This window comes from Natrix helvetica, assembly GCF_964273705.1.
Source record: "Natrix helvetica genome assembly, chromosome: 6".
Taxonomy (NCBI): domain Eukaryota; kingdom Metazoa; phylum Chordata; class Lepidosauria; order Squamata; family Natricidae; genus Natrix; species Natrix helvetica.
This window is the reverse complement of record NC_138553.1, coordinates 13,726,777-13,754,699: the sequence shown is the minus strand read 5'-3', so window position 1 is coordinate 13,754,699 and position 27,923 is coordinate 13,726,777. Positions and strand designations below refer to the sequence as shown.

General features: G+C 38.3%; 1 protein-coding gene across 2 annotated transcripts; it reads left to right on the top strand.

Moving 5' to 3' along the window:
- Positions 1-1,301: 1,301 nt before the first annotated feature.
- On the top strand, positions 1,302-27,923 carry BCL2L13 (BCL2 like 13). 2 transcript variants are annotated; one of them, XM_081958105.1, is made up of 7 exons: positions 1,302-1,479; positions 4,748-4,929; positions 7,302-7,403; positions 8,712-8,868; positions 14,102-14,171; positions 15,251-15,394; positions 24,611-27,923. In XM_081958105.1, exons 2-7 carry the CDS (start codon positions 4,809-4,811, stop codon positions 25,412-25,414), a joined length of 1,398 nt encoding a protein of 465 aa, XP_081814231.1. In that variant the 5' UTR covers positions 1,302-1,479; positions 4,748-4,808; the 3' UTR covers positions 25,415-27,923. The 2 variants fall into 2 exon arrangements, with proteins under 2 accessions (XP_081814231.1, XP_081814232.1); XM_081958106.1 differs by lacking the exon at positions 1,302-1,479 and adding an exon at positions 1,523-1,570.

Sequence of the window (27,923 nt, the reverse complement as noted above, 5' to 3'; positions counted from 1 at the left end):
TGGAAACAAATACTGTGTGGGTAAGACATACCTAACACCCCTTGGGGAGTGTGTTCTGTTAAGATGCATCCTGTTGTGCCTTAAAATGACTTCTACTGTACTGCTGTAAAATGGATTCTACTGTACAGCGCAGTGGAGTTGCCATGGTAATGGCTTCACAGTACTCCACAAGGGGACTCCCTCTGGTAAAGGGAAAAATCCAACATTAGAAATTATGTTTGGTCTGGACATTTTCCCCCTATAAATGAATACCTGGGCAATGCAGGGCTATCAGCTAGTACCTGAATAATAGAAAAGCAGTTGCAGGTCATGCAGCAGGAATACTATGAAAGTTTGAACCTTTATCTGGAGTCAGTCATGGCCTGGATGGATGAAATACACTGAATCGCTCCAATCCCTGGTTGTCTTTTGTCAATAAGCAGATAAAACTTCAACTCTCAGTTCCTCTGAATGGGGGAGAGGTGGTGTGATCTGGAGGTCTTCCTAGATAGCACTTAAACCGCACATTTAGATTGCTATCATGAGTGGCTTTCCGGTGTTGGTTGGCACACCACTTACAACCCAGTTTGAACCAGGAGGCTCTTGGGCTGGATTGCTAGTATAGAGTGGGGCAATCTTTGGAGATGGCCTGGAAACTGCAGATTCCCCAAACGAGCGTTGAAGAGACAATGACATCTAGGAGACCATAGGCTAGAAGATAACCTGGGACTCAGAGGTCTTGCTTCTGTAGGTCTGAGTAGCCTTTGTATTCCAAATAGTTGAAAAACTTAGTGTTTATCACATTTGGCAACTTTAAGATTTGTAGATTTCAACCATGGTGATTGGAGAATTTTGGGATTTGAAAACACCTTAATGTTGTAAAGTTTAAGAAAAACTGGTTTACAACAATTGTGCCTGTAACCAGGAGAGTTGTGTGTGTGTGTGTGTGTTAATTGCATATCTTTTCTTTTAGCTTCTATACTGCGTTTGCACCTTGTTGTCCACGACGCAAAATCTATAGGTAGGAATAGATTACAAAAACGGTGAAATAAACAAACAAATCGTCCAAATATGAAGCTGGCTCGCTGAGATTATGGGGGGAAAACAAGAATTACCACACCGTACAACTCTAAATTTTCCTATCTCTAGGATGTTTAACCACGTCGATCTCAAAAATCCTCTCGCTTAAGCCGAGGTCGCGGCGTGAATCCGCTTAGTCACCTCCTCCGCTACGTCACGGGTGACGTCACGCGCCCTCGTTGCGCGCCCGCCGCCTTCAAAAACCCTTCTTCTGCCCTCGCCCGGCATGGCGGCCGCGGCCGCTGCTTTTTCTGGAGGAGTGACGGGCGGAGGCGGAGGGGAGGGGAGGACGTTGCTGCGCGCGCAGCACCGACAGGCGGCAAGGGTCACTTTCGAGGGAGCGTCGCGCGCCCTCCCTCGCTTTGACCTCTGCCTCCTTTTTTTTCTTTTTCAAATTGGTCTTATCCTCGCGAGACTCAGGTAAGAAGCCCAACGGTCAGGAAAGCCTCATCCTCTCCCCCCCCCTCCATTCACTTCCCAGAAGGGGAGTGGAAGGAAAAGCCGCCTCAGGGTTCGTTCGCGCGTGGTTCCTATTTGGTCGAGGGTGCTGGGCGGTTAGTTGCGCGCTCAAGGGGGGGGGGGTGACTGACCCGGGAGGGGACGAGGGAGGCCGTGATGGGAGGTCGGAGCCCTGATACGGGGGTGCGTTGGAGAGGGGGACTCCCTTATCATCTTCCTCCCTTTCTCTCCCACCCCCCTTTTCCCGGTTTCCCCCTCCCCATTTTTACTCAGCTCGCCCCACGAGGGCCTCTGTGTCTCTCCACCCCCCTACCGAGTCACCAAACACTTCCTTTCCATCTCTTTGTGTTCCCCCCGGTCTCCTCGGAGTTGGCTGGGGAGCATGGGTTTAGTAGTCACGGTTCTGTGTTGAGGGGGTGGGGAGCATCGTTTAGGTGGAAATTGGCCTGGCCTTGGTGCCTTCAGTGGGCCTCGGTGGGAAGGGCGGGGCTGACTCCTCTTGCTCCCACCAAGGTTTCTGTGAGCTGCAGCCCCTCCCCCGTGTCTTTCTCCACTTAAAAGGGAATGGAAAAAGGGGGTACATGGTCTATGATCCGTTTCCGGGGTTGGTAGGGTCCACTTTGTGGGCTGATGGGACAGCTCTGGTTCCTGTTTTGCCTGCCACAAAGATTTTTAAAAAAATGTGGCCTAAAAGTTTCTGTCTGGCAGAGACAGAATCAGTTTTTGGGATATACTTGTAATTATGCTGGGAATGCAGTACATACCTTTGCAGAGGTAACTGTTAACCATTAATCAAGGCCACCAGGTAGACCAGACCAAAAAACCACCAGAAAGAAAGAAAAAGAAAGAAAAATATTGGCCATAATAACAACTTTCCAAATCTGAGTTTGCTGGTTTCCCCCTTGTCCTCCCTCTTCTTCCCTTTTGCCTAAATAACAATTCTTTCATGTTTATGTAAAAATAATCTTCCTTACTCTCTATAATAACTCTAACCCATTTGGAGAAAGCACAAAATAATTGACCAAAATAATCAGTTGGGATACAGAACACTCTTGCAGGCAAAAAAAAATATGCTTGGGTAGAAAAGGAACACAAACCAAGAGGACTGCTGTTTGTGACTTGATAACTGAATGTGGGTATAACATTTTGAATGAAATAAGAGGCTGAGCTCTCCTGCTCAGCCTAAATAGAAATGATATCTATAGAACAGTAAGGCCACCTATCCCAAGAAGAAATGAGTTAAAAAATCTAGAGGTGTTGCAGGAAGTATCTTCATATATTTGCTTTCTTATTAATGGATATTTTTGTAATTGGACATTTTCCCTATTGTAGTCATTTTGTAACATCCCCAAATTTGTTGCGATTGTAACAAATCATTTTACAATCATTGTAACACATGCAACAGATGTCTCATCTCAAAGTGTTTGATAGATTTAAATTGATCCTTTAGACATTAAAGGTTTTTTGCCTACCTCACATCCCTTCATAATAATTAGCTTTATATAGTCATATAGTAATAGGAAAATTACACTATTAAACAGAACTAGCAGATAGGTATTTTTTTCACTTACAGTAATTGAGTGAATTATTTGGGTTTTGGAACTCTTTTCAACATCTGGAGTTGTTGATCTGATTATCCATGAATTTTGGTTTAAACTCAAATGACTGACCATTAAGTCATGTGATTACATGGCATTTTGCTTTACAATCACATATAGAGACAAAAATTCCAGTCACAATTATTGTCATTAATTTAGGACTACTAGTGTGTCATGAAATGGCTAAGTGTGTGTGTGTGCACATGTTTATGCATGCCTTCAAGTCAGTGTTGACGCCTGGCAACTGACTGGACTAGTCTATGCAGTATTCTTGCAAGATTTCACAAACCCTTTGCCATTGACTGCTTTCTAGGGTTGAAAGAGAGTGACTAGTAAGAGGTCACTCAGCTAACTTCATGTTAAGGTGAGGCTAAAACCCACAGTCTATATGTGGAGGATAGATACACATTTCCAGGAAAAAGATAACATTTGCTTTAAGGGCTAGAAGAGAAAGCAGTCATACTAGATTAAAGCTGCAAACATTTTACTAACTTACTTCCTATAGAAAAATAGACAGCTGATCAATTTATTTGCATATTTTATAGTATAAATTATGGTAGGAACATCTGCATCTAAAAACTGCTTTTGTAAAATAAGTGATAGAATGACAAACATGGCCAGATTGGATTTATCTTTACCATTTGTACAGTATTGAAAGGCAAGTGGGGAAAGACCTTTACTCATCTAAAGGACCGTAATATAATCTATTACAATTTCTGTAATGAAGTATTAGTTTAGAGGCTGGTATAGGTACAAGTCACCAAATTAGGAAATCCGCTAATATTCTTTGCCAAGGACTATTTCAGATCTCAAGTTGCTTATATATTTTCAAGAAGGCTATTTGAACTGAATGCACATTTTTTCCAATCCTTCTATATTTTATGTTATTACAGTTTTTAAAAAACACAGTAAGAAAGTTTGAATATTAGAAATAGTAAACATAAAAAAGTGAGTTTCATACTACTTGTATGTTTTTCCTGTTTATCAATTTCTAAACAGAAATCTGTGATGGAATTTCTTGTTATGTTATTCAGGCAAGAAGCTTAGTAAAGTTATGTCAATCTGTAGAGGATTTTACAGTAGAATAGAGTTCAAAGGAGCTGTTTACATTATCACATTCCATGCAGGAATCCAAATTAAAGTATCCATGACTAGTAGATGTCCAGCCCCTGATTGAACATATTTAATGAAGGGACATTCCAGTTCTCTGGGCAGTTGTTTCATCCTAAACTCTATTTTTTTCACTTATTGCCCTTCTCTAGACTATTCCAAGTAATTCAGATTTATTAGAATAAAGTCTGGCCAATGCGGAATAAAATACTTTTTAAAATATAACCTAACATTGCACTTGCTTTTTCTAAACCATTGTCACACCTATGAGTCATTCAGTTTGCAGTCTATTCCAAGATCTTTTTTCACAAGTCCTATCAAGTCAGGTGATCCTAAAATACATGTAATGATCAATTTGACAACTTGCTATAAAGTTTATATAACTTTTTGTTTCCTTAGATATTTATGTTGATATGTGAACCTGCAGTATAATAATAAATGTGTGCTGACATAATTATGCTTATGTAAATAATCAGGATATGGTTGCAAATTTCAAAAATTAAATGTGTATTTTTCCTTAGATTATAAACGAAAAAAACATTACGTGGGCCATAATCCTACGGAATTTTGGAAGCCAACTCAATGGCATCCTCTACTGCTGTACCTGTCGGTTTTCATTATGAAACAAAATACGTTGTCCTCAGTTATTTGGGTCTCTTGTCACAGGAAAAGCCTCAGGAACAGCCCTCTCTGTCCACTCAAGGTAAGATATTCAGGTCAGCTGCAGTTAAATATGTAATAAATGGAATTTTAAAAATGTAAATTGTGAACACTGTTTTACTGAATGATAAAGTAAAACACCAAAGCCTGGTGCTGAGAAAAAAAGCTAGTTATTGGTATTTTTAACTTAAGTAGCATTGTATATATTTGAAAGGGTGTTAATTCTACTTTTAATAAATAAAAAATAGTACTTTTAATAAATAATAATAAATAAATAACTAATAATTAGTATTAATTTTAATACTAATTCTAAATGTTAAGCATATGAGTAATGTGTAACTTATTAAATAATTTATGGTAGTAATAGTAAGAGTTAGCTTTATCTCTAGAGAACAAATATCCTTAATACATATTTTGTACATGTGAACCATCAAACCATTCTGGAACAGTAACAGTTCATTTCCAGTTTTGTGGACAGTATTGTGCATGTGAATGTTACTTTAGTTCTGCCCTACAATAAGAAGAGGAAATTTTATAAACCCCTGAAAACAGAGCATGTTGATCTATATATTATTTTACATGTATGGTGCCAAATCTTTACATAATCATGGCAGCAGATAACAGCAAAATACAATAACACGTTGTAAAGAATAGAATGCCTCAGATTCATAACCAAAAACAGCAATTAATGCACAAATAATAAGTAAATGAATGAATGTCTGTAGAGATTCTCAGAGTTGAAGAAGCTTCTTGGATGAGAAGTGAAACATCCTCAAAACAAAATACAAGAAAGTCCAGTTGCCTCCTGAAAAAGCACCTTTGGGACATAAATGAATGAATAAGCATCCAAATGTTGATGGCCATTTCTTAAAGGTCCTGCAGAAAAGTTTGATCTTCAATAACTTCCAGAAGTCAACTACTGAGGAGCCAATCTGTGTTCTAGAGGAAAACTTTCCTAGTGCATTGGTGCCATGATGGAAAAAGGGTACTTTGTGGTCTCAGTCTTCTCACTGATCTCCTAAAATGGAAGTACTGTTGCAGAAATTTGTAGTTACATAAGAATCAGCGTTTCTTCTTCGTAGCAAAAAAAAGTAAGCCTTTTGTGAAATGAGATACTGCCATTTATGCCCCAGTCTGTGGCAATCAAAGTTTCACTTGGATTAGTGAAGCTTTCACTTTAATTTTCTAGAGGTGGGGAGCATGTTTTTCTTCTGCAAACAGCTTTATGAATAAGAAGGAAAAAATAACAATAGTAGAATATTCTAGTTAAGAGAGTATTTAAATAGTAAATGTAAATAAAACTATTCTAAGAATTAATAAGTGCATTATTCGAAGAATGTCCCTGCGCTTAGTCACTCAAGTCCTCTTCTTCAGTTGGACTATTGCAGCACACTACATGGAGCTGCCCTTGAAGAGTATCTGGAAGCTTCAGCTGGTATAGAATACAGCTGTTCTTGGTGCCACTAAGGCGGCCCATATGACACAGTTGTTGTGAGCTGCACTGATTGCCATTTTGATTCCTGGTCCAATTCAAGGTATTGGAAGTCCTTAATGGCAACACCTTGCCCTTTGTGGCATGAGTCCAGGTTATGTGAGAAACCAGCTCATCCTGATGGGATTAGTCTGCCCCACCCAAGTTGGCAGAAAAGGCATACTACAGGGCTCCATTGATCAAGGAACTTCGGCTGACAGAGTCCAGGAGAAGAGCCTTTTCTGCTGTGGCACCTGCCCTCTAGAACATCCTGCCCCCCCTCTCCCCGAGATGAGATCTACACCCTTCCTTCTGGCCTTCCGGAAGGGCTTGAAGATCTGGTTCTGCTAGCTGACCTGGAGCTCCAATTGTCCAGTGGTACCTTGGAGTTGGTTAATGAAGTTAGTCAGACCCCACCTCTTCCCCATGCACACATTTCTCCCTTCCTTTCTATCTTGATTAGCTGAATTTTAACTGACTGGTTCTTATTTATTGTTTTAATTTTTTATATGGTATTTAATTGTAGGACTGTAAACTGCCTAGAGTTTCCTTGGTGAGGTGGACGGCATAACAATTAATAATAAATAAAAATAAAATAAATAATATTCCAGGAAATTACATATCAGCTTTGCAGGTATTTATAGGCAATGACCCCCAATGATGCTACTTTAATTAGTCTTAATTTTCTTCCACTTCCCATTATTAAATATGTATTTACAGCACTATCCCACTAATGTAAATGTAAAAGGATTCAATAATAGGTCTAGTGTTCCTTATGATTAATTTTCTTCAGTTATGCTTTGCTGTTTGAAAAGTTTGCTGAAATTTTTCCATGTATTAAGTACACAATCTTGACTTTCTAAGTTTATGATAAAATAGAGTACATTTGCTTTAGTGCAAATATATGTACTAGTGATTGATCTTTGCTACTCATCCATGCACAGATCCATCTACGTTTTCACAAGCTGTAGAAAAAGAGATCTTGGAGAAAGTTAAAGCCGAAATTGAGGAAGAATTAAAACATCTTGATGAAGAAATTTTGGAAGGTCTGTACATATTGGTATACTTTTCTTCCTGTATTACTAATACTATGAAAGGGTATTTTTCCTTGTTCCCAGAGGAGGGACTCTTAAAACAAACATCGCTACCATGATTTCACCACTCATTTACCTTGTTAATCACAGCTTTTGAAATATTTGATATAAAGGTAAAATCCAACAAAAATTACCTTATTTTTCAGAGCATAAGCCGCACCTTTTTCCCTCAAAAAGAGGCTGAAAATCTGGGTGCATCTTATACATCGAATACAGCATTTTTTTGCCTTCCCAAAACCCCGCCCCTTCACCAAAATGGCCGTGCATAGCCTTATGGAGGCTTTCAGAGAACTGGGGGCTGGGGAGGGCAGAAATGAGCAAAAAATGGGCCGTTTTTTGCCCACCCAGCCCCCAGCAGCACACTATAAGCCTCCATAATGCTATGCATGCAATTTTTTTAACGAAAAATTGGCCTTTTTTTGCTCGTTTTTGCCCCCCTCCCCCAGAACCCTCTGCAAGCCTCCTCAAGGCTATTTATGACTTTTATTTGAAAAAAAAGGGCCCGTTTTTGTGAAAAACGGGCCGTTTTGGGAAGCTTTGCAAAGTGCAAATACTTTTTTTTCCCTTTTGGAAAGCTCTTTAACTGATTGATGAAAATTACGTGGATCAAATGCTGTGCCAGCAGGAACAAAGTTAAGTGCTGCAGATTGTCAGCGATTTCCTTCTCCAGCACATGGATAAGTGCACCTGGAAACATCTACCTACCTACTCACTCTCTCTCCCTACCTACCTACTGTATTTCTCCCTCTCTCTCTATGCCTCTATCTACCTACCTACTCTCCCTCCCTATCTACTGCATCTTTCTCTTTCTTTCTCTCTATCACCCTACCTACCTACCTACACACTCTCTCTCTCTCCCTCCCTCCCTACCTACTGTATTTAACTATCTATCTCTATTTCTCTCCCTCTCTCTATCCCTTTATCTACCTACCTACTTTTTTAAAAAAATTGCCTCTTCAAAACCTTGGTGCGTCATATACTCCGGTGCATTTTATACTCCGAAAAATATGGTAAATTACCTGTTTTGACAATTTTCATTGGAGGTTGAGCGGGACATGAATAAAAATAGAAATCCTCCGTATTATTACTCTGTTTATTTTGGTAATATATGATGGGATACCTTTGATTTTTCTGTACCTTTATTGTATTCTTCCTGAGTTTTTTTTTAATGTGCACTTGAATGAATTCCTCTTTTTATAATAGATTGTTTTCACTCGTGATTTAAATCCTTGCTAAATGAATTCTGCTGTTTATTTTCAGCTTTCACTACAACTGGCTTTGACTGCCACACGTCTCCGGTATTTAGTCCTGCAAACCCAGAGACTTCAATTGAAGACTGCTTAGCTCATCTCGGAGAGAAAGTATTCCAAGAATTGAAAGAACCCCTTGAAAAGGCATTAGAGATCCTACTTAGCAAGTGAGTTCTCATTTGCTTTGCTCAGCAGGAAGGTACTTGCTCTTAAAATTCTCACAATTTTGATAATGCTGACGTGACTGAAATTTGCTACAGCTTTTGGTTACTTTAATTGACTTGCTCTCAAAAGTATGTGCTTGCTGATTATTGTAGGAAATGAACTAGCCCTTTTTCTATTATTTAAACCTGGAATTTTGATCCAACACAAAGAAAGCACATTTTTCATACCCAGTGTCCAACAAAATTAAAGGTTATTTATTTATTATACATTATTTATTATACACTATATCATACATGGTCTAGCAATATATATATATATTAACATATATATATATATATATATATATATATATATATATATATATATATATATATATATATATATATATATATATATATATATATATATATATAAAAAACATTTAATATATTAATATTTAATATTAATATATATATTAACATTTCAACTAGATTAGTAGAACCCAGTAAAATATAAATGTTTAAAAGATCTATGTTCAAATATCAATGTCTAGAGCAGTGTTTCTCAAACTTGGCGACTTTAAGTCCTGTGGACTTCAACTCCCAGAATTCCCCAGCCAGCTATGCTGGCTGGGGGATTCTGGGAGTTGAAGTCCACAGGACTTAAAGTCACCAAGTTTGAGAAACACTGGTCTAGAGCATCTAACCATTGAAGGGCAGCATTGTTTATATTTTGAAAAGCAGGTTATTATTCATATTAGATGAGTCCTTCATTCCAAATATTCAATACTGGATGCTATACTGTAGGGCTAATACTGATATCTTTGTATTTTAGGAACCACAAGTGTTGCCAAACACATAGTGGGTGCACGTTTTCTATTAAAATTGCTTCTCTATTTTCATAGGGGAAGCATTCCTGATATTTACCGTATTTTTCGCCCTATAAGACGCACTTTTTTACTCCAAAAAAGAGGGTGAAAATCTGGTTGCGTCTTATAGGCCGAATGTAGCCACCTGGGCAGTGGTGGGTTTCTGCTGGTTGGTCAATGAACCTGGAAGCCCCGCCCCTGTAACTCACTCGCAAGTCCATGGCATTTTTTTGCATCGGGGCTTTCCTCCTCTCAGGGATCTTTTGGGAAGGAAAAAGTGAGGTGGGGAATCCTCCCATTGAAAACAGCGCTGAGTGGGGTGGGGAATCCTTGCTTTCCTCCTCTCAGGGATCTTTTGGGAAGGAAAAAGTGAGGTGGGGAATCCTCCCATTGAAAACAGCGCTGAGTGGGGTGGGAATCCTCCAGTTCCTCCTCTCAGCGATAGTTTGCGATATTTTGCTAAGGGAGGCTCGTCCTTCTTTTTAAGCAGGCAGCTATCAGAGAGAAAAAGGCAGCTAGGCTTCTTTTTAAGCAGGATCTTTAAGCAGGCAATCTTTAAGGGAGAGATTCTCTCTCTTCCTCTCCCCCCCCCCCCCCCCCCGTTTCTCTCCCCCCTTTCCTTCCTCCTCCTTTTCCTCTTTCCCGGTTTTTCACGCTGAGCCATTGGGGGACGTCAGAGGGAGAGAGAGACGGATTGAAGGGTGCAAAGAGATGGGGGCCTCCCATTTTGAGAAGCCTCCCTTAGCAAAATATCGCTGAGAGGAGGAACTGGAGGATTCCCCACCCCACTCAGTGCTGTTTTCAATGGGAGGATTCCCCACCTCACTTTTTCCTTCCCAAAAGATCCCTGAGAGGAGGAAAGCAAGGATTCCCCACCTCACTCAGCGCTGTTTTCAATGGGAGGCTTTTCCCCCTCTCAGCTGTTTCACTTCCCAAAAGATCTCTAAGAGGGGGAAAGGGAGGATTCCCCACCTCACTCAGCGCTGTTTTCAATGGGAGGCTTTCCCCTCTCTCGGCTCTTTCACTTCCCAAAAGATCTCTGAGAGGGGGAAAGGGAGGATTCCCCACCTCACTCAGCGCTGTTTTCAATGGGAGGCTTTTCCCCCTCTCAGCTGTTTCACTTCCCAAAAGATCTCTAAGAGGGGGAAAGGGAGGATTCCCCACCTCACTCAGCGCTGTTTTCAATGGGAGGCTTTCCCCTCTCTCGGCTCTTTCACTTCCCAAAAGATCTCTGAGAGGGGGAAAGGGAGGATTCCCCACCCCACTCTGGCTCGGAGCCCATCTGCGGGGGGGGGGAGGGATCCCCCTCGCGTTCCTCATCTTCCCGGATGGGCTGGTAAGGGGACAGAAAAGGTTGTTCTCCAGTTGGGACGGAGAGAGGGACAGACAGAGAGAGAGAGAGAGAGAGAGAGAGAGAGAGACACACACACACAGTGAGTGATTGAGTGAGTGACAGACAGACAGACAGACACACACACACACGTACACACACACACACACGTACACACAGAGTGACAGACAGAGAGGAAGGGAGGAGAGAGAAACAAAGAGAGAGGGAGGGAGGGAGGGAGGGAGAGGGAGAGACAGACACACACACACATACAGAGTGACAGATGGAGGAGGGAGGAGAGAGAGAGACAGAGATACAGAGACAGACAGACAGACACACAGAAAGAATGACAGAGACAGAGAGGGGGGAGGGAGAGAGAGACAAAGAGCTACACACAGAGAGAGAGACAGACAGACAGACACACAGAGAAACAGAAAGAGAGAGAAAGAGAAAGAAAGGTAGAAAGAATGAAAAAGAAAAGGAAAAAAAAGAAAGTGGGAGAGAGAGATGAAAGAAACAAACAAAGAAAGAAAACTTATGACCACAATTGAGCCCAAAATTGAGTGGCAATTGAGCCCAAAAATCTTTTTTTCTAGATTTTCCTCCTTTAAAATTGGGTGCGTCTTATATTCCGGAGCGTCTTATAGGGCGAAAAATACGGTAATAAGGTATCAAGTAGATACCTTGCTGTAATGTTGTAATATTGTAATTAGGTTAACATTCTTCATAAATTGTTTCTAGGATTTTTTTTTTTAAAGTAAAGATAATTCTCAGGTTATGCCACTTGGTCAGCAACCGGTCAAAGCTATGCTGGTGCTGTGTAAAAGGGACTTTTGATCAGTCCTCAAAGATGCAGCTGTCACGCATCTCTGTGGTTTTGTGATTGCAATTCTAGCACTTGGCAACCAATTCACAATTGCAGTGGTTTTGCAGCATTCTCTGATGATGTAAGTGCCCTTTGCAAGATTCTCTGCCACTTTCCCACGAGCAAAATCAGTTGGGAAGTTGGCAGGAGGTCACAGGTTGCTGCTGTTGTTTTTTTCTCCCAAGGAGCCCCAAGTGGCATGGAGAATTCATATTTCATAGTGTCTACCCGCTTACAGAACCAGTCCTCACTCAGTAGTACCCACCCACTGTACCTGCCCATGTCTCTCACCTGATGGCTTGCTTGTCTGGGACACAGTTTCAGTGCCTTTTCCTACATCGTAGTCACATGAAGTCCTCACCTAACAGTCCTTGCTTAATGATAACAACAAAGACTGCCAGGATTGCTGTCATTAAGTGATGCAGTCACATGAGATCACAGTTTATGACCACATCAGTTAGTGATGGAAATTCCTGTCCCAATTGCTATTGTAATCTGAGGAGTACCTGTAATACAGCCAATCTCCATAAATTAGAAAAAAAATTTCTGAAAAACATACAGTTAGTCAGAAAAATACTTTCCACAGCTGAAAATGATGTTCTGCGGTATTCCATAAAGCCCTATGTTGGAAAAATAGCAATTATGCTGTAACATAGGGCTAAATATTTCATTTTTTAATGTCAACTAGATGTTATAATTAAATTATGGAAGTCCAGATAATCTGGGACACATAGTAGGTGACACGGTAAACTTTGTTTATTTTAATTAGCCTTGATGTAGCTTGATACCTGGACCTATTAAATATGTTACAGGTGAAGCAACACTTATCCAAACTTGGTTGATATGGAACATCTAAGCAATGTCAGTGTCATTTAGCTATTAGAGGAGAACTCAAGAGGAAGTCACAGGACAGAAGGCTAGACTGGGAAGCTAGAAAAATATTCCAGAAGGAGGTCCTATCAAACTACAAGTTGGGAGCCGTAAAACTGTAGTTCAGTTAACTGAATCCAAATTCAGTATTGGTTAAAGATGACTCACCACAATGGTGGAATTTAAATTGATAACTGATTGCTCTAAGTAGAAAATGTCCCAACTGAAACACTTCGTTCACTCATGTATTATATTATTCTTATACTATGAGATTGTTGTCTTTCCATAAGAATGTGCTTAGTACAAGGAGGCAGAATAGAAATTGGAAATTGGAAGTTAACAAAAATACAATCAAGACATGCTTGTTTATTTTGAATGAGTTAAAATCCTTGGGGCAAAATGAATTTCATTCTGCAACATGGAAGAAATGCTGTTGGTTCTGGTTAAAAATTTCTGTATTGTAGAGAAAAACCAATCAATTGTGGGAAACTAGAGGTGGGAATTGTCCCTATCTTCATACAACGGAGCATGTCTGATACTTGGGAAGATTCTATAGGTTATGAACTGGTCATTCTGTGAGAACCTTGAAAACAACGTGGTGGGATGGTTAATATAGAAGTAATAAAATTAAGTTGCAGAATTATATCCATTTTTATAACAAAAGTATAAATGATTGGAGGAGTTCAAAGTTGTTTGCTTCTATTATTAAACTGTATCTGTGATTTATCATACAAATCAGAAAATTTGGCTTCTCTGAGGAAAGTAAATAAGTCAGCTTCTAAATACACAATTTGAACTTGATTTTTAATGAACTAGAGTGTATAGTGGTTAAATATAGATTTTAACTGTGGCTAATTCAATCTAGGTTACATAAAATACCATATATTAAAAACAGAATTTGAGTCTTCCGTTTTTTTCCCGAGGAGTGTAAAAAGACACTTGTGAACTATTTAACTTTTCTTAGGAAGTCATTGCACCCTGAATTCTATATAAGAATGGTGCAAATTAAAATATTTAGGTTTCTTACAATGTCCGTTTATAAGTGGAGAGCATTTGACACCTGTTCAAGACATGAAGCGTGGCAAAATTTGATTAACAAGATGTTATGCTTTTGCTGTTTGCTTTTCAAAGTCTATAATTTTTATCAGATGTGTGGTTTAAGCTGTTAATAGATTGGACCAACTTCTTGAAACCAAAGAACTGCTTTGGCCTTTTTGATTGGATTAATACAGTTAGTTTAGTAGTATATAGATATCACGCAAAATGTTATATTTTTGCCTTTCTTTAGTTTCATTATCTTCCCTTTTGGTTTCTCTCATTCAGACCACTGAATTATCAGGAATATAAAGAGAGGACGCAGGAAGCAGCAAGCCATGCTAGTGGATGGAACAAGGTAATGACCAGCTCACTTTTTAAAACCTCCTTTCAGTGAATATTGAGTCGGTGCCAGTTGAAACATAAAATACCCAATTTCTTAATTCATAGTTAGATTCAGGATGGATAGATGGATGGACAGACAGATTTATTTAACTTGGCTAGCTAGTGATGTCTGCAGCATTCATTCCTTTTCAGGGACATCTTCTTTGAGACAACTCTGATTCGCTAATAATTAGTTGGGGAAAATAATTGTTTTTTTGAGTAAGTACATTACATATTTAATATGTTTTGTTTACAGTGCATATTAATGCATGTGTATGAAGCTTGAAGACATTTGTGTAGGTGATATGAAGGATAAACAGAAATCAGTAATGCAAACTAAAAATTATGATCCAGAAAAGGTTTTGTTTGATTCCAGTAGCGTTTTTTTTTTAAAGGCAAGGCTTTCAGTCTACTGCCTTATCAACAAAGAAATGTTAGCATTGCTTTCTGACCAATAATTGTAAATTGGCTGTAGCTTTCACCTACTTCATTGTATTAAGGGCAGAAAACAAATGAAGCAACTTTGGGGCAATATTCTTTCATTTTCTTCATAAAATGACTGGAAAAGTCATCGAGCTAGGTTAAAGTGTCAGAAATATTTTGATTAGATGTAGCCCAACTCTTCTTTCCATTTAGTAATCTTAAAATGGGGGATACTTTTAACCCAATAATCCTGCAAAACTCAAAACAAATGCCTGGAGGAAATGCTGAGAATGTTTTTTTTTAAAAGCTCAATTTTGATAAGCAATGAATGAAGAAACTTATTATGAAATAAATTAGCATTCTTCACAATAACATAATGGACCAGTATTCCATTGAGTATTATTCTAATATTCTTTCAGATTTGAACATATTGAGGTATTAACTTTTGCTCCTCTTATAAATAATATATGTATATTTTGATGGATTTTTCTTCATATAAATATACTGGGTATGTTTGCATGAATACTGTTTACCCACACACAAATGCATAACATGCATAAAATGCTTCAAATGTAGAAAATGTTGCCATTATGCCATAATGTTAGAGTTCCTTGTCCTTACTTTCTCTAGGTTTTAGTGCCCCTGGTGATTCTTCAGAGGTTCTTGGTAGAGCTGACCAAACGGGGCCAAGAACCACTTGGTGCACTTCTGAATTTTGGAGTAATCTACCTTGAAGATTACGTTGCAGATTACATCATCCAGCAAGGTGGATGGGTAAGACAGATAATATTTGACTATAAATTTCTTCTGAAATAACAGCTTCAGAATATGTTTATTGTCAGTGTGACAATGGCTTTAACATTTAACCGTGATAAAGCATATAGCCCTCCTTTTGAAAATAGCAGAGAATGATCAAAGATTTTGTTAAAACTGGCTTTAAAATTCTCACTGGTCTCTGCATGAGACAAAGTTTATTCCTAAATCTTTTTTTTTTTCTTGTGGAGTTTAACCTAATATAATCTTCAGATTTTGGAAGAAGTATCAAACAGCAAGAAGCAATTCCATTTTATCCATTTATACTAAACTTTTGTAAATGTGATAAATTCTATAAATTCTTTCTCATTTTTTATTTTCTAATGATTGATGTTTTCTGGAGTTTTCCTCCCCCTGTTTACATTTGATATTTATACTATTCTGAGCGGAAAATTCCTTGGTTTAATAGTATTTTCTTTTAAGCATCATAAGATTTTCTTTCCTCAATTTTATTAACCATTAAATATTAAGAAATTACCCTTCTAAAATCTGGATAGTTATTGTTTTGCAAGAAATCTGTTTCATTTAAAATGTTATTTAAAGTAAAGTTGAGTATATAATGAAGCCCACTTGAAACAACAGTTCATTTCCTCCTTTTTCTCTTCTATTTTTGCAAAAGTTGTTAAGTGGAGCTGAGGCCACCCAGATTATTCTTTACTGGGAGGCAGAACAACACTAGATTTAAACAGAATTAATCTAGGATTAGTGATATTATCTGCAAGTAGTTTTAAAACCCCTCTGTATTTGATAATATAGATTATGCTATTATGTAGGTTATGTTCTATTTGATTTGTTATACTTTTCTTTCTCATTCTCTCCCCTTCCCCATTTCCCCATGTCTTGGTGTAACAAATGATTTAGAATTTCATTTTTTGAACTAGCCTTGAAGTATGAAGGAGGATTCATATATCCAGCTACAATCTTAAGTTTTAAATTTAATGAAAGTTAGCTTCCAGTTTGCTTTTGGCAAGCAAATAAACTTTGGGCTTGCTTGTATGTCCATGCCATAATTAACAGTGGAATTATTAGGCAGCCAATATACTATTTTAACAAGCCTAATGTCTGCTAGTTTTTTCCACATATGGTTGGAGAGATGCAAGGCATATAAATGCAGGGCACACTCTATTTCCAACAGAAGCAAATCATGCTGTGGTTCACAGTATGACTATTTTAGGTTCGCCATTGGAGGACCCCCAAAGGGACAAATCATACCAGAGAAAATCTGTGTTGTCACTAAAATTTAGCATTAAACTAATTTACTAAATGTAGTGTAAATCTGCAATTAGATGATATACTCAATTGCTACTGGAGTGGAAGTGAGTAATTCAGAGCTCTATTTCATCAGCTGTGGGTCCCTTGTAAGACATTTTAGACATCCAGGCAGTTCTTGACTTACAAATCATTTAGCAACCACATCACTTAGTGAAGGGAGTTCTGGCTGTCATTGGGATTGTATGGACTTCCTGTATGTGGTTAAATGATTAAGATGTGTGAATGTGTAATCGTCCAGTTATATCTCCCATTCAATAATTCATTTTGATGGGCTTACAGGCCGCTTTCATTCCTCAATATATTTGATATATATTTATCTATATTTGTGCTATACTACATAGCTGTTCATGAAAATTTAGGAAATTCTACTTCTAAGAAGTTAGGAAACTTTACTGTGGAACCCTTTTTATAATGATTTTGCTTTAATTATTTTAATTATTAAATCTTAGTCATTCACTCAAATACAAGGGTTGCTTAATGTCTTTATGAACTGGCTGTTTATACTGGGGTGGATAGCTAGCAAGTCAGACAGACTCTTCAGAAGAGCTGTGGTCTCAAAAGCCCACATCTTGTAGTTAAAGATAATCCTTTTCCAAAGGTGCTCAGTTGGTCTGCATCTGTACCAGCATGGATGGATGTAAGATAAAGAGCTAATAGAGCCAAAGCATAAACAAGACACACAGATGTTACTATCACTTGGGCTTCGAGCATCTGGACAACTTTGTCAAGTTTAGTTAACTGGAAAAGGAGTAAGCTGTTATCCACTTCAAACACTTTTTTTTTGTTCTCAAAAAACGTTGGATGCCTGAAAGAAATAAACTGCTTCACAGAAATTTTGAAACTATTAAAGCCTTTTGCATATAACTACTTTTGCTAAAACTCTTTTGTAAATTAATACTTTAAAATAATAGTGCTGCTTAGAAATGCTGAAATTAGTGTTGGAATAGAAAAAGGGAGCAAAACTTGCTTCGATTCAAGGACTGAGGTGGAAGCAATCCTTCTGAACTGACAATCATTACTAAACCTTTTGGACTTTCTGTGAGGCTTAGTGGTGGTGCTGATGTAGCAGTTCTATTCCTTCCTAAATGGGAGTTTTAGTAGTTAGCGTGAGAAGAGAGAGGTTGGCTTAGAGATTGAGCCAAATGCGGATTGCTGTGGGACTTTTCTTTCTCTCATTATCTTTTGACATTTACTTAGGTCTTCACTTTGGGCCAGGCCACGGATGCAGTGGAACTGTTGATCCCTCATATAGGGGCGGTTGAGGTCTGAATGGAAGAAACTAGGGGAAACTGAATCCAAGCAAGACAAAATTGCTGTTTATGCAAAAACCCAGCTGTGGTGGGATGTTGTCTGGGGTTGCAGGACAGGGGAGCTCTTTCTCAGAGGACAAAGAGACATTGGAGCTGGAGAATGTCTGGTAGGCAGGCAGAGGGCAAGGATGGACCATTCCTACTAATTCCCAGAGCATATCTGTAGTGATGCAGATAGTTGATTTAGTCTAGTAAGATTCTGTCTGTAAGCAAACAACACTAAAGAAACTACTCAGAAGTAACACCATGCGTTGTTCTTGGGTTTGGGGGCCTGACATTAACTATCTAATTCTCTGTCTGCTCCATTGGTAATGTGATAAGGTAACACTTTCTGAAGATGTAGACTCACAACATGGAAAATTGTCAAACTATACCCTCAGCTATTATTAGATATATAGTTGTAGGCCATGGCTAGAGAGACTTGTTCAGCTATGTCTAATGTGCCTTTCCTGATAACAGTGATTTCATGACCGTGTCACCTTCTGTATAAATTATTTCAAGTTGCTCTACTAGGAAACTGCAGTTGGTGACAAAACACAGTAGTTCACTTATTGGTAGGCGAGAACTGCTTCTAACAATACCAGTGTTACAGATTCTGCATTGGTTACAGTAAGCTTTCAGGTACAGTTCAAAGTGCCATTTTTGACCTACGATGGCCTAGATGGCTTGGACCAAGTACTTTAAGGACCATCTTGAAACACAACATATTTGTTCAGTTTAAATGTCACATATGGGGAAGTTGAAGGTTTTTTCTCAGCAAAAGATGGAAAGGGTCAGAAGCTTTTTCAGCGGTGTTCCCTATTGTGTGCTGATATTTAGAAGGGTAGTCAGAAATGCTGTTTAGAAGACCTTTTAATAGTTATATTTTATTGGAGATGCCTATGATAGTAGGATTTTGGTATTTTAAGATACCAAAATAAACGGTTTTAGGCCGTGTACTCCAAGAGTCTATTGGAAGTGTGGTGATGTAAAAAGTAAATAAATCAGACTATTTCTACAAGTACTTTCCACATGCTTAACTAATTTTAATTGACAAGGAAGGAATCATAGGTCAATCAGAATTGGCCCCAGCTCACAGAAGATGGACAATACACTCATTTTGTTTTCTTTATAATTGGTTTCTTTATAGGGGAAATGCTTTGCTTTTAATTTTTTGAACTGAAATAACAGTTGCATAAAGGGTGAGAAACAGTCAGCAATGAGGATAAACCAGCATTAAGATTTTAAAACTATTTCTACATATTGAAGGGCAGTGGAGATGTAGTTGCAATTCAGTCGTGTCTATGTAAGCAGTAGATATTGACCTAAAGTAATGTGTCCACTAATCCACTCTGTTACCAAACATTATATAGATTTTAAAAGGCAGAGAAGGGGAGTGATTTCTGTTGACTCATTCTTCTTGTTTGTTTTTCTTAAGGTAGTATGCAAATATTTTCAGAGATAAAATGTATGTTTTAATAAGATAGAGACCAGCCCTTCAGCATTTTTATAGACAAAGGTTATTTTGTAAACAGTGTTTAGAAAGGGAAAGGTTTAGTATTTCTCCCTGGGTTAAATTAAAAATGTCCACTCTAATTTGGCAGCAGCTTAGCTTCACAGATGCCCCCAAAGCAGTATTAAGGCACTAGCTGATGTATGTTCACTCCCTTTCCCTTATTCCATTCTCTCTCTCTCTCTCCTCTGTGGGCAGCATCTGTTTCATGAGAAGCTTCTCTTGGAAAACTGCAGAATAGGAACAGTAAGCTTAGGTAAGGTTTTTCCACTGAGGTGATATATGCTTTAAATATCACCCCTTTCCTCATTTTCAGTGCTGCATAGACTTTTGGAAAAGGATATGTGAGAATTATCACAGGAGTGAAAATGACTAAATATTGTTACTTGGACATTATTTTTCTACTAGTATCTATCTACTTGTGGGTTGTATTGCTTTTCAGATCCTTGCATCATTAAAATCTATCTTAAAATATATTTGAATTTAAAAGACCAAATTGAATTGTCAGTGCATAATTCAGTATTTTTTTGTTTTTGGATGAGAAAGTTTATAGAATGATCAGAAAGATTACTTCACTGGTACATGATTGCATGGTTGATTATTAGATATGATGTGTTGCTTTAGTTTGTTTGGGTTCTAAAATTGGCAGTGTTTAAAATTTTGATGATTAAATTATAAGGAGAACATTTATTTTCCACTTAAACCATAATTGTTTGATTCCTATTTCTATCTGTGTTACTTTCCAGGGTCTAACAATACTATGGGTTTTTTGAGACTTAATATTAAGATTTTTCTCTAAATGACACAGCAAAAATATTAGAGGTAATGCTAAACCAAGATAGCAATATGCTTTGAAAATATTTAGATACGATAGTGTGCACTTAGAATAATAATAATAAGCACTCAGATTTAATTTGGCTATGGAAATGAGATACTTATTTCAGGAAAATTGGTATATTGTTATGAAACAATTGGTATGAAACCTGACTTTCATTTGGCATATGAAATATTTTATACTACATATTTCCAATGGCTACTCCTGTTTTTCAGGGATTGATTTGTTCAGTTCTTTCTTTCACCACAGTGATTTAAAATGAAAGATAGTGGATTTTAATCAGCTTGATATATTGTATTTGACAAAAAGAAGCCTATATTAAAGCTTATTCTTGCGCAAACAGATGAAAACATCCTTTTTCTAGTATGATAACTTGCGAATATTAAACACATTTAGATATTCCTGATGATTATCACTCTTATTCTTGATTACAGTACTTCTGAAATTGCTTAGAAAATTCTAATAAGGCAACCTGAGATTGGATATTGCTTTTTAAAAATACAATATTTATGCTTTTGTTAATTGTCCTTACATCCATTTTTATAAAGAAATGTTGATTAACAATACTAAAAACATAAAATGTTGAGGTAAAAAATGTAATATAGGATCTAAAATAAATAACAACAAATGAAGGTGCAGGGAAAATAAATGAAACAACAATAATACGGTTATGTAAACGTATGGATATGACCCACATCTGATCCTACTGGCTCTTGCTGATAGTCAGTTACTGATGTTAAGCTACAGTTGAACGCTGGAGTCTACAGATATTTTTTTGCGTTTGATAGATAGTAACATTACCGCGGGCATCTTTGGATGCAGTATTGTATTTTACTGGCATCTTAGAGACAATAAAAAGCCTGCAGTTTGATTCATTTTATACATATAAAAGGTTTCTGTAGCCTGTGATGCAGCTTTAACTGAAATGGAAGAACTGCACAACTTTCTTCTGTGAGCTCAAGAATATAATTTGCATTAAATTACTCAGCTTTACATTTCATGTACATCGGTTGTACACATATTTTAATGTTCTAAACTGTAGGCATACTTTTGTAGAAAAAGCTCTAGGTTCCCTAGCAAACTTTTAACTGCCTATGGAACCTCTTTTTGTGAGATATTGTACCTATAAGGAATTGTTGATTGTGTTCCCATCCTTATTTTCCTTAATTTCTTGCCATGAAACCTGCAAATCTGCATGTAAGAATTGCAGTTAAGTCTGTTTTATCACCATGCCTCTTTACAGTCTTTTTTTTTTTTTTTGACATTGAGAGAGGATTTCGCAGTAAATGTATAGTGGTCTATTGGGACCCCATCAACAAATGGAGTGTAGTCATTAGATTCTGATTTTTTGTTATTTGTGAAGTCATGTCTGACCCATCGCGACCCCATGAACAAAGTTCCTCCAGGCCTTCCTGACCTCTATCATCCTCTGGAATCCACTTAAGCTCACGCCAATTGTTTCAGTGACTCCATCCAGCCACCTCATTCTCTGTTGTCCCTTTCTTCTTTTGCCTTCAATCTTTCCCAGCATTAGGCTCTTCTCCAGTGAGTCCTTCCTTCTCATTAGGTGGCCAAAGTATTTTGCATTTTTGAGATTCTGATTAAATATATATAAATTGGCAAGTGTTTTACCAAATACGTTATTGCATTTTTTCTCTCTAAAAAGGATATGTAAGGATGGGAAGAGGAAGAACAGCAGCATAATGCCCACTCTTTAAAATTAAAAAGGATATGTTTTTTGTTCCCTGTCTTTCTAGTCTATGTTTGTATTTTTCTATGTCTATATTTTTACTAGTATAGTAAAAAGCTATTTTCCTGAGAACTTGGCTCCTGAAATGTGTAACAATTAAATGAATTACGTGTACTGTTCTCCTAGGGATATTGAATTGTGTTGCTTCCAAAACATAAATAGTATTATTGAAAAATGAACCTGTTTTAAAGCTTCCTTGTAGTGGTACTCTATTTCAGTAGATATGTGAAATTTAAAAAAATAGCTAGATTTACATATATTCACAAATTAAGCATTTAACTCTACTTTATGAAACATTTGCCCTTCTTGAGAAGGATGAATTTGATGTCCTGGCATATCTGATTCAGTAAAGGAGAGTGGTGGAATATCCCCTCCAGGAAAAGGTTTGTGGATGTATTATCCATATCCCTCCTGAGTTTTCTTCTGACCTCTTAAGTTTTTCTTAGTAAAAGTAATATCTGATGGGAAAATCTAACCTTGTCATGTCCTAAAGTAGAGAGAATATGGGAACTTTTTCTTACAAGGTGCTTTCACAATTATAAATGCTACTGCGCACGTCTTTCATTCTATGTTTTTCCGTGCCAAAGGAAGGGTGGGAGTAGAGCAAGCCAGCCTGGAAACATGTAGAATGCAGAGGAAAAAGAACCGTTCATGAGTGAATAATATGAACTTTTCTCTATTAGACCATTCAGCCCATATGACAACTTGATCACTGAAAAGGAATGATAGGGGATTTGCAAATAAACGCTTGCTGGATGGCTGCCGGCCAGTCCCAGTGCAACTGTCTGAATATGCTACATTCTATTAGCACAGATGGATGGATGTGAAAAGTGGCTGTCGGTGGAAGTTCTAAAAGCTTTCCCTGAATAATGGATGAATGTTTCTGTCCTAATGGCAAACAAGACTGCATAGTCTGTGTATTTAGCTTATTTTTCTACATTGGCATAATAATTAGTTAAGTCTTCTTAATTCAAACTTTTTAAAGCTATGATGACATTTTCTAATAGGTTTCTAGAATTGGGAAAAAATAAATAGGAAACATTATTATTTTTTGTTTGATCATGAGATTATTGTTAATTTTGTAAGGTATTAGATTGTAGAGCTGGGCAAAGATGTGTATTTGTAGAAGGTAAATACATATGCACATAGTATATATTGGGAATATCTGGTACAAATTGAGATTTTTTTTTCAGGATTGCATATGAACAGTGGAGGGCAGCACTGTAAGCTTAGGAAAAGATAATTTTGCTTTAAAGTCTACCAAAGGATTTCTAACCAATCCAGCTATGTTCCTAGCTCATTGAAGCTGTGTGCTGAGATTCAAATACTTAACCTGCTTTTGTTTTTTTAGCTAAAGCATTTGAGTATTATTATTGATTCCTCTAATCCTGTTACCCAATAAAACTCTTCAAATGTGTTGATTGGTAAATAGAATGAAAACATGGTCAATTTGGAAATCTAGTACTGACCCAAATAGAACAAATAAGTTATTCTTGCGTATGCTGTATCATGGAGTTTGCATAAACTCCATGATACAGTACGCAGTACAACGTAAAAAACTGTTCCAAAGTTTTATCACTTTCTCTTTGAATATAAATTGGCCTAGATTTTTATTCAGTAGTAACATTACTGTTTTCTTCTAATTTGTTTATTAAAATTCAGAACTTGGTTGTTAATACCAGTAAGTGCTACTGCATACTTTGCTTAACAATCATTTGCCCAGTGACTATTTAGAATTCTGATGGCGCTGAATGAATGATAGTTGTTAGTCAGTGCTTGAAGTGGTTGCAGTGTTCCTGTTGGTCACATGATTTAAAAAAACAGCCTCATTTACAAGTGCAGCACTTCAATTCTCCCACCTGCTGTCTCTACTACAGTCACCCACCCCTGCCATTCCTAGCTGACCGTTGCCATCTTCTTCCCACTGCTGGCCTGGGATCCAGGCACTGTGCAAGGGTTGAGGTAGCAGAGGAGGCAGGGCAGTGATGAAGCAGTGGCTTGCTGCCATCTTTTCCCATGGAGCTTCTGCCTGCACCCACCATCCTGCCTTCTCCGCTAGCTCCATTCTACCGCTTCCTCCTTGGCTGGGCTCAGTGAGCTCCCTTTGGCAGGCAAGGCTCTGTTGTGCTTGCTACTCACATCCCCTGGCTGCAGCTTCACCCAGTGCCTGCATCCTGGGCCAGCAGTGAGAGGAAGGAGACAGTGAAGGTCAGAGGAAGGCAGTGGGGTGGCCAAAAGGGAAGAGATGAGGAGGGAAGATGTGAACGGGGAGAGCTGAAGCAGAGGCAACTGCGGCAAGTCTGCCAGGCCTCACCTGCACAAGGCTGGAGAAACTTGAGATCTTCATCTAAATATGGTTCAGTCCTCACCGAATGACCACAACCAGGACTTCTGGGGCTGCCAAGAGAGCACTACCAGTGCTTCAGATTCCTCTAGCTGTTAAATAATATATATTGCTTAAAAGTATATTTTCTGAACTGTGATGGTTTTGATGACTGCTCCTTTCCCCTCCATCCAGGGAACTGTTTTTAGTTTGGATTCTGAAGAGGAAGAGTTCCACAGACTCATTGCTGAAGACAGCAATGACATCTACATCCTAACTAGTGACAACTCAGGCCAGGTGAGCCCACCTGAGTCACCCACAGTAACAACCTCTTGGCAGTCGGAGAGCTTACCTGTTTCTTTGTCGGCCAGCCAGAGCTGGCATACAGAGAGCTTGCCAGTTTCGTTGGGTCCCGAGTCGTGGCAGCAAGTAGCTATGGATCCTGAAGAAGTGAAAAGCTTGGACAGCAATGAAGGCGGTGAAGAGAGGAGTGAAAACAACTCTTCCAATTCAGATATTGTACATGTTGAAAAGGAAGAGATACAAGAGAGTGTTGAGGCAGCAGCGTCGGAAATGGGCGTGCAAGCAAGGGCTAAGAAAATGAGCTTGCCAGAAGTCCCAGCTGCCTTGCTGAAAACGGAGTCTGAGGCTGAAAGCTTAATTAAAAGACTAAGCCCTTCTGCACCTTTGCCCACTGAGGGCCACAAAGAGGGGAGCGCAGTGGAATATCCTGATCCTGAACCTTTGATGTTGAGTAAAACTGCCAAACAACTAACTCCTTCAAGTGAAAAGGCTTCCCCCAAGCCTGAGAAAATACAGCTACCAGAAGAAGAAGCAAAACTACCGAGAGAGAGCTATTCTGAAGAAAAGTCCCCCGATGGAGAGGAGAAACCCATTCTTTTGCCAGAAGGCAAATCACTTCTGCTCTACGGTGGGGCAGCTGCAGTGGCGATCCTGGCTGTCGCAGTAGGTGTAGTGCTGACCCTGCGGAAGAAGTAGTCAGCTGTTCTCTTTAAGAGATACTGTCTGAATTGGTTGCATTGACTAAGATTTGCTATGCCTCCTGTTAATGAGAAATCCGTGTAACAGGAAGGTGGGACATGAGTTTACTGCTAATTCTAGGACAATTATGTTTTTAGTGGCCTGGGATTGGATCTTGTTCTTTAATTATAGGGGTAATATTGGAATTCCCTTGCACATTTCAGTATCTCAATATATCTGAAAAAAATGGGGTGGGTAGGTTGCTTATATACTGGAAATTGGATCATGAAATCCCAGGGCAAAAGTTAATTGTTAACCCTGGAGAATTTCTTTATGTAGCTGCCATTGCAGCTTCTTTGTTCACCTCCGCCTCTTGAATGAGAGGTTCTCTAATCATGTAGCATGAGGCTACTTCGTACCCTTTTGTCTCAGCTTCCTCAGGTATTGCATTGCTCCCAAATTTTATGATTAAACCCCTAAAGCTAGGAAATGAAAGCCTTCCACGTAAGGATGAAAGTATAATGCATTTTGGAGAAAGGTAATGTTTTTTTTTTCATCATTGTACATTAGGCATTTTTGTGATCTGCTATTGTTGTGTCTCTGTCCCTATCCCCTCATTCATCCAGTTTTATCGTGTCAGTTTAGTTATCAAAGATGCACTCCTTTCATGTAAGTACCTATCACCACTTCGATGAATGCAAAAGAAGAAAATATTTCCATGTAATAAGCAAAAAAGTACAAGGTCAGGAGTTGAATACTATATAGGTAGTCCTCAACCTGACAACCATTTGTTTATAGCAGGGGTGTCCAAACTTGGGAACTTTAAGACTTGTGGACTTCAACTCCCAGAATTCCCCAGCCAGCTATGCTATGCTGGCTGGGGAATTCTAGGAGTTGAAGTCCACAAGTCTTAAAGTTCCCAAGTTTGGACACCCCTGGTTTATAGTGACCATTCAAAGTTACAATGGTACTGGGAAAAGTGACTTATGACAATTTTTTCACGCTTATGACCATTGCAGCATCCCCAGGATCATGTGATCAAAATTTGGGTGCTTGGCAGCAAGCATGTATTACGACGCAATGTCGTGGGGTCATGTGATCACGTTTTGCAACCTTCTGACAAGCAAAGTCAATGGGGGAATCAAGATTCACTTAGCAACAATTTACTAAGCTAACAACTGCAGTCATTCACTTAGCAATTGTGGCAAGAAAGGTCATAAAATGGAGCAAAACTCAACTGTTTTGCTTAGCAACATAAATTTTGGGCTCAGTTATGGTCGTACATTGAGTACTGCTTCTACAGATTTAATTCAAAATTGTGTTTCAAAATGCAGGGAGTATAAATAAAAGACTTGTCTGAAATCTTTAAAGCAATATGAATGATTGCCCTCTATATTTGCTGTTTCTCAGAAAAAGATAAGTTGCTTTCGAAAGTTGAAAACAGGTGCTGTGTGGTACACTTCTGCAAGTTCCAAAACGCTTTTTGTATCTAAACATGAAGCAGTAGGGCTCTATGAAATTCCAGTATTGAATACATTAAAATCTGATTACTTATAGATTAAAATCTGATTTGTTAATTCAGTGGCAAGATTGGAACCCTTAGCTTATCCTTATCTAATATAATGTATTCAAAATCTTCAAGGAAATGACTCGGCAGTTAACTGAAATAGCATTTGTCTCAAGGGTGCTTTTTCCAAAAAGCAACTGGACTTTCTTGTTTTTCCCCCCTTGATAACATTTTGCTTCTCAGCCAAGCTTCTTCAGTTCTTGGATGAGAACAAAACATTTTCAAGGGGGAAAAAAACCCCAAGAAAATCCAGCTGCCTTTTGGAAAAAACACCTTTGGGGCAAACACAACCTGGATGATTGGGAATGTCCATAGACATGAAACGGTGTTTGTTTCCAATTTCCAGTTTCCTGGTCACTGGAGGGAAAAAAAATGAATTGAAACCATGTCTTGTATAGCTCATGTAACTTTTCAGGTAACTTCTTTGAATGTGTAGACGATTCCTTTTTATTCCATCAGCTATAATTGGGCCCAGGAAAAAAAAAATCGATCATTTATGTCAAATTGTTATTTTGTGTGTTGGAAAGCTCTGCTGGTGACATTGTCATCGGTAACATAGTATCACAGGTTTTTACTTGAACAGTAACATGGCAGCAGCCTCTTTTTACACATTTTGGAGATGAGCTACAATTTCCTTTCCTTTCCCACTAAACCTACTATTTAAAAAAATCAAATTTGATGGTAAGAGTTGGTAGTGTTTGTTATACCCCATCTCTAGTCAGTATGCATGTATGAGAGGCTACACCTATAAACATTTGTGTTCACATACTATAGAACATGGTGTAATATATAGGTATTTACAAGGAAGTCTTGTTTAAATGTACTTGCACTTTTCCATAGTACTCCTTATTGTGCATTTTTCAGAATGACGTGCCTCAGTGTGTTCCAGTGGGGTTTAACTTTTTCCCTTTGTTTTGTGCCCCAAAGTCAAAAATCTAGCTGTAACCACAAATTTCTTTT

Excerpts from the sequence above, each read along its gene's own strand:
- BCL2L13 (XM_081958105.1), top strand. The coding sequence starts at position 4,809 with ATGGCATCCTCTACTGCTGTACCTGTCGGTTTTCATTATGAAACAAAA. Across the intron at positions 8,869-14,101 it reads TTAGAGATCCTACTTAGCAA|ACCACTGAATTATCAGGAAT; the intron begins GTGAGTTCTCAT and ends TCTCTCATTCAG. Across the intron at positions 15,395-24,610 it reads TCATCCAGCAAGGTGGATGG|GGAACTGTTTTTAGTTTGGA; the intron begins GTAAGACAGATA and ends CCCTCCATCCAG.